The sequence below is a fragment of the Oncorhynchus kisutch genome, linkage group LG20, assembly GCF_002021735.2.
Source record: "Oncorhynchus kisutch isolate 150728-3 linkage group LG20, Okis_V2, whole genome shotgun sequence".
NCBI lineage: Eukaryota > Metazoa > Chordata > Actinopteri > Salmoniformes > Salmonidae > Oncorhynchus > Oncorhynchus kisutch.
In genome coordinates, this window is record NC_034193.2 from 50,088,562 (window position 1) to 50,094,370 (window position 5,809).

The 5,809-nt window shown below is 48.0% G+C and overlaps 1 protein-coding gene across 1 annotated transcript; it reads right to left on the minus strand.

Annotated features, from left to right (window-relative positions):
* Positions 1–2,121: 2,121 nt before the first annotated feature.
* Positions 2,122–5,482, minus strand: LOC116355524 (mediator of RNA polymerase II transcription subunit 15-like). Its single transcript, XM_031799879.1, has 5 exons — positions 5,251–5,482; positions 5,104–5,159; positions 2,385–5,023; positions 2,268–2,304; positions 2,122–2,191 (listed from the first exon to the last, which is right to left on the minus strand). Exons 3-4 carry the CDS (start codon positions 4,322–4,324, stop codon positions 2,295–2,297), a joined length of 1,950 nt encoding a protein of 649 aa, XP_031655739.1. The 5' UTR covers positions 4,325–5,023; positions 5,104–5,159; positions 5,251–5,482; the 3' UTR covers positions 2,122–2,191; positions 2,268–2,294.
* Between the last annotated feature and the right edge of the window lie 327 nt (positions 5,483–5,809).

The following is a 5,809-nucleotide window of genomic DNA, read 5'->3' on the forward strand; positions in this document are numbered from 1 at the left end:
CGGGGGGTGTCCTCGGATGGGGCCACAGTGTCTCCTGACCCCTCCTGTCTCAGCCTCCTGTATTTATGCTGCAGTAGTTTATATGTCGGGGGGCTAGGGTCAGTTTGTTATATCTGGAGTACTTCTCCTGTCCTATTCGGTGTCCTGTGTGAATTTAAGTGTGCTCTCTCTAATTCTCTCTTTCTTTCTCTCTCTCGGAGGACCTGAGCCCTAGGACCATGCCTCAGGACTACCTGACATGATGATGTACAAAGGGCTATATAAATACATTTGATTTGTCTGAATGAACCTAGAGACACCAAAACATCCATGTTTAGAGAAGCTTGGAGATTATTCCACAAGTAAGGGGCAAAGAGCTGATTTACTGAACTCTGTACAGACCAAAGGAATTTCCAGAGTTAGCAATCCATGAGACTGTGTATGATAACCCTGACTCGTACATCTAATGGTTATTGTAGATGTTAGCTACAGAGGGAGTTTACAGTATGTAAAATAGCTTTATAAAGACAAAGAGAGCAACGAATTGACCTACGTGACCTCAGAGGGTCAGCCTACTTTATGATAGAGAATGCAGGGATGTGTACTGAACCTGTACCCATAATAAAACAAAGTGCTCTAGGCTTTAATGAAGTGGCAGCTGCATTCATATAGATGATTTTGCAATAGTCTAGGATCAGTAAGAACATTGATTGAATTATCTGTTTTGTACTATTTTAAGCGAGAGGCCAGACCTATTTCTATAGAAGAAGCCCCTTTTATTTTCAGCATCTTAATTCATGTTTTTCAAAAAGACAACTTAAGGTATATATTGATACACAGTACCAGGTACGTACACTTCAATCATTAAAATCATTTTTGTGTACTCTAGAAAACATACTTAGTTTTCCATGAATTCAATAATAATTTAAAGTCAAAAGGTGTTCTGCAAAATAATGAAAGCCTAATGTAGATCAGATAGAGCCTGATCAGCAGGGCGGGGCAATTGAGTACACAACAGTATCATCTGCATACAGGTGCAGGTAAAACTTTGTCATATTTATATATTTCTGACAAATTAATACAATAGTTGTTTAGACATTCTAACATAACACAATATCTAGATACAAAAAAATGTATATGCAACAGTTGAACGACAATTTCGACCCCCCTCGGGTGATGTATACAACTTCACGATACATTGGCTATTTTAGTATTCCTTTTGTCTTTTATTTTTACATGTAATCTAAAGTCTTCACAACCAAATGCATACAACTTTTCCATTCCCCCATGGCTATATAAACTGAACTCTAGGTTTCATTTGCGTTATGATTTAGAATTGAAAGTTTCTACCATGCCTCTCTGCAGATCCTCTCAAGCTCTGTCAGGTTGGATGTGGAGCTTTGCTGGACAGCTATTTTCAGTTCTCTCCAGAGATGTTTGATCGGGTTTAAGTCCGGGCTATGGCTGGGCCACTCAATGGTGCCAGGTTTCCTCCAGACGTGACGCTTGCCATTCAAGCCAAAGAGTTCATTCTTGGTTTAATCAGACCAGAGAATCTTGTTCATGGTTTTAGAGTCTTTAGGCAGACTCCAAGCCGGCTGTGATGTGCTTTTTACTGAGGAGAGGCTTCCACCTCTCCACACTACCATAAAGCCCTGATTGGTGGAGTGCTGCAGAGATGGAACTCTCGAGCTCTGTCAGAGTGACAATCGGGTTCTTGATAACCTCTGACCAAGGCCCTTCTCCCCCGATTGCTCAGTTTGGCCCGGCGGCCAGCTCTAGGAAGAGTCTTGGTGGTTCCAAAGCTCTTCCATTTATAAACGATCGAGGCGACTGTTCTTAGGGACCTTCAATGCTTCAGACATTTTAGTACACTTCCCCAGAGCTCTTCAATCAGGGATTTATCTGACAGTCTCACTGTATACAATGCATGCCTACATCTAAAGTATGAACATATGAGGAATGTCTGACCCCATCACAAATGCTCTTATGTAGACCCAAGCTTTTATTTTAATCAGTAGCAAATGTAAAAGATAAGAAAACCAAAGAATTAACTGAACAGTAGTCATTTTTACTACGGACTGCACACAACCTGTTCTCAATTAGCAAGCAATGGACATGAAACATTTCAAAGAGACAAGGCATTTTTTAAAGTAAGTTGTTTATTGATTCCATCACACTAGAGTAGCAAGAGCACCAGCAACTTCCTGGTCTAAAAAGCAGAAAGAAATGCAAACAGTGTCAGCAACACAGAATGTTAAGTAACCAATGTCAAAAACAATACTCACCATTAGAGCTTCTAGAGGATGAATCCATTATATTTCCCTGTTGATAGATATATGATTAGTACAAAGTCCTTCAAATTCAGAGAGCAAAGTTCAGAGCAGGTTAAAGTGAAACATTACCTTGCAGAATCCTTCACTAGTGTTGGATATATGCTTGGTGCACCAATGCCAACATAACCGTCCTTGGGAGCATTTCCACTGTCAACAGGCATTGCCTCCCTAGGAGTGTAGCTGATTTGTGAAAAGATAGTTCTGCCATTCTTGTAGTGCGATTTGGAACTGTAGGAAGAGATTGGGATGACACCTGACTGTTCAATGCTGGCCTGAGAACTACCAGAGGCATCATCTTCAGTTCTTTTGTAGTGCTTCTGCTGAGACAATGGGGCCAGTTGCTGCTGGGATATTTGGCCTACATGCCATAATTGCTGAGGAATGGGGTTGGGTAGCTGCTGGGCCATTTGAGCTGGATACCTCACTTGCTGAGGCTCGACTGCCAGTTCCTTCTGCTGCTGGGGCTCGACTGCCAGTTCCTTCTGCTGCTGGGGCTCGACTGCCAGTTCCTTCTGCTGCTGGGGCTCGACTGCCAGTTCCTTCTGCTGCTGGGGCTCGACTGCCAGTTCCTTCTGCTGCTGGGGCTCGACTGCCAGTTCCTTCTGCTGCTGGGGCTCGACTGCCAGTTCCTTCTGCTGGGGAAATTGAGATGGATGCCACACGAGCGGAGGCTGCTGGAGAATGGAGGCCTGTAGCTTCTGTGGCATGGCGGTCAGCTCCTTCTGTTGAGGTTCAGTGGCCGGTTGCTTCTGCTGCAGGGGAATTTGAGCTGGCGTGGTGGATGGTGGCTTCTGCTGAGGTTCAGTGGCTGTTCGATTCTTGGACATTTGAGCTGGATGCCACACCTGCTGGGTTATGGTGGTTGGTTCCTTCTGCAGTAGAGGCATAGGGGCCAGTTGCTTCTGCTGGGGAAACTGAGCAGGATGCCACACTTGCTGGGGCACGTCGGTCGTTTGCTTCTGCCTCAGGGGCATTTGACGAGGATGCCACACTTGCTGGGGCACGACGGTCGGTTGCTTCTGCTGCATTTGAGCTGGATGCCACACTTGCTGGGGCACGGTGGTCAGTTGCTTCTGCTGCAGGGGCATTTGAGAAGGATGCCACACTTGCTGGGGCACGGCAGTCGGTTGCTTCTGCTGCATTTGAGCTGGATGCCACACTTGCTGGGGCACGGCGGTCGGTTGCTTCTGCTGCAGGGGCATTTGAGGAGGAAGCCACACTTGCTGGGGCACGGCGGTCGGTTGATTATGCTGCAGGGGCATTTGAGGAGGATGCCACACTTGCTGGGGCACGGCAGTCGGTTGCTTCTGCTGCATTTGAGCTGGATGCCACACTTGCTGGGGCACGGTGGTCAGTTGCTTCTGCTGCAGGGCCATTTGAGGAGGATGCCACACTTGCTGGCGCAAGGCAGTCGGTTGCTTCTGCTGCATTTGAGCTGGATGCCACACTTGCTGGGGCACGTTGGTCTGTTGCTTCTGCTGCATTTGAGCTGGATGCCACACTTGCTGGGGCACGGCGGTCGGTTGCTTCTGCTGCAGGGGCAATTGAGGAGGAAGCCACACTTGCTGGGGCACGGCGGTCGGCTGCTTCTGCTGCAGGGGCAATTGAGGAGGAAGCCACACTTGCTGGGGCACGGCGCTCGGTTGCTTCTGCTGCAAGGGCATTTGAGGAGGAAGCCACACTTGCTGGGGCACGGCGGTCGGTTGCTTCTGCTGCAGGGGCATTTGAGGAGGATGCCACACTTGCTGGGGCACGGCGCTCGGTTGCTTCTGCTGCAAGGGCATTTGAGGAGGAAGCCACACTTGCTGGGGCACGCCGATCGGTTGCTTCTGCTGCATTTGAGCTGGATGCCACACTTGCTGGGGCACAGCGGTTGTTTGCAGTGGCATTTGAGAAGGATGCCATACTTGCTGGGGCACGGCGGTCGGTTGCTTCTGCTGCAGGGGCTTTTGAGCAGGATGCCACACTTGCTGGGGCACAGCGGTCGGTTGATTATGCTGCAGGGGCATTTGAGGAGGATGCCACACTTGCTGGGGCCACAGCGGTTGTTTGCAGGGGCATTTGAGAAGGATGCCATACTTGCTGGGGCACGGCGGTCGGTTGCTTCTGCTGCAGGAGCATTTGAGGAGGATGCCACACTTGCTGGGGCACAGTGGTCGGTTGCTTATGCGTCAGCATGTGAGCTTGATGCCACACTTGCTGGGGCACGGCGGTCGGTTGCCTCTGCTGCAGAGCTTCTGCGGCCAGTTGCTTCTGCTGCAGGGGCTTTTGAGCAGGATGCCACACTTGCTGGGGCACGGCGGTCGGTTGCTTATGCGTCAGCATGTGAGCTTGATGCCACACTTGCTTGGGCACGGCGGTCGGTTGCTTATGCGTCAGCATGTGAGCTTGATGCCACACTTGCTGGGGCACGGCGGTCGGTGGTTGTGTCAGCATGTGAGCTTGATGCCACACTTGCTGGGGCACAGTTGTCGGTTGCCTCTGCTGCTGAGTTTCTGCGGCCAGTTGCTTCTGATGCAGGGGCAATTGAACTGGATACCACACTTGCTGAGGTTGCTGGGACATGGGGGCCAGTTCCTTCCGCAGGATGGCGGCCGGATGTTTCTGTTGCGCTTGCATTTGAGATTTATAATTGCCATATCCTAGAGACCGAAGTGATCCTGCATAGAGCCATGCTGCATTAGAATCCAGTGCAGGAGACCAATCACCTAGGTTAAAAATATAATCTGTAAAATGCCAGCATTTGAAAGTTAAGCAACTGCGTAGCTGTTATTTGAAATGAACTCACCTTCTGATGTAGAACACGTTATCCCTCCAATTAGCAGGCAACAAAGCCAAGAAATGCTTAAGGAAAAATAATGTATGTCATAAACATTGCTACCTGTAACACCTGAAGGACAAGGGAAACAAACTTAATCAATACTTAAAAACATACCTGAAAGCGATTCCAATCATCACGGCCATTTTGCCCTCAAAACCTCACCAGTATTCAGAACTAATGGTAGGCATATGTCCTACCAGAATATCCCTTTTACTATATTTGCCAGATGTTTGGTTGCTCCTTTTAAAGGAATCCCAGACCCTTCTAATGTCGTTGGCTAATTAAGGACACCTGTCAGCCACTGAACTACATTCAATTTCTATTTCCAAATTGACCCCTAAATCCTACACCTTGGTCTAAACACAAGGATTTAATAGGGATAAGCAATATGGCCACAATTGCATCCAGCCTATCAGAAGGCAAGGTGAAGCAATTAACATATTGCTTTACCCTATCTGATCATTTCAAATGCCCATAAGTGACTAAGTGGTAGGTGTAGGAGCTAGGGGTTGATTTGGAATGCAGATATTTACTCAGGTCTGGTTGATTCTCTAATTGAGATCCTGACAGGTTTGACAGCCCTTACTCTAAAGCACGTGTCAAACTCATTACACGGAGGGCCGAGTGTTTGCGGATTTTCACTCCTTCCTTGTACTTGATGGCTGAATTAAGG

Coding starts and splice junctions, on each gene's coding strand:
- LOC116355524 (XM_031799879.1), bottom strand. CDS start 4,324: ATGCCCCTGCAGCATAATCAACCGACCGCTGTGCCCCAGCAAGTGTGG.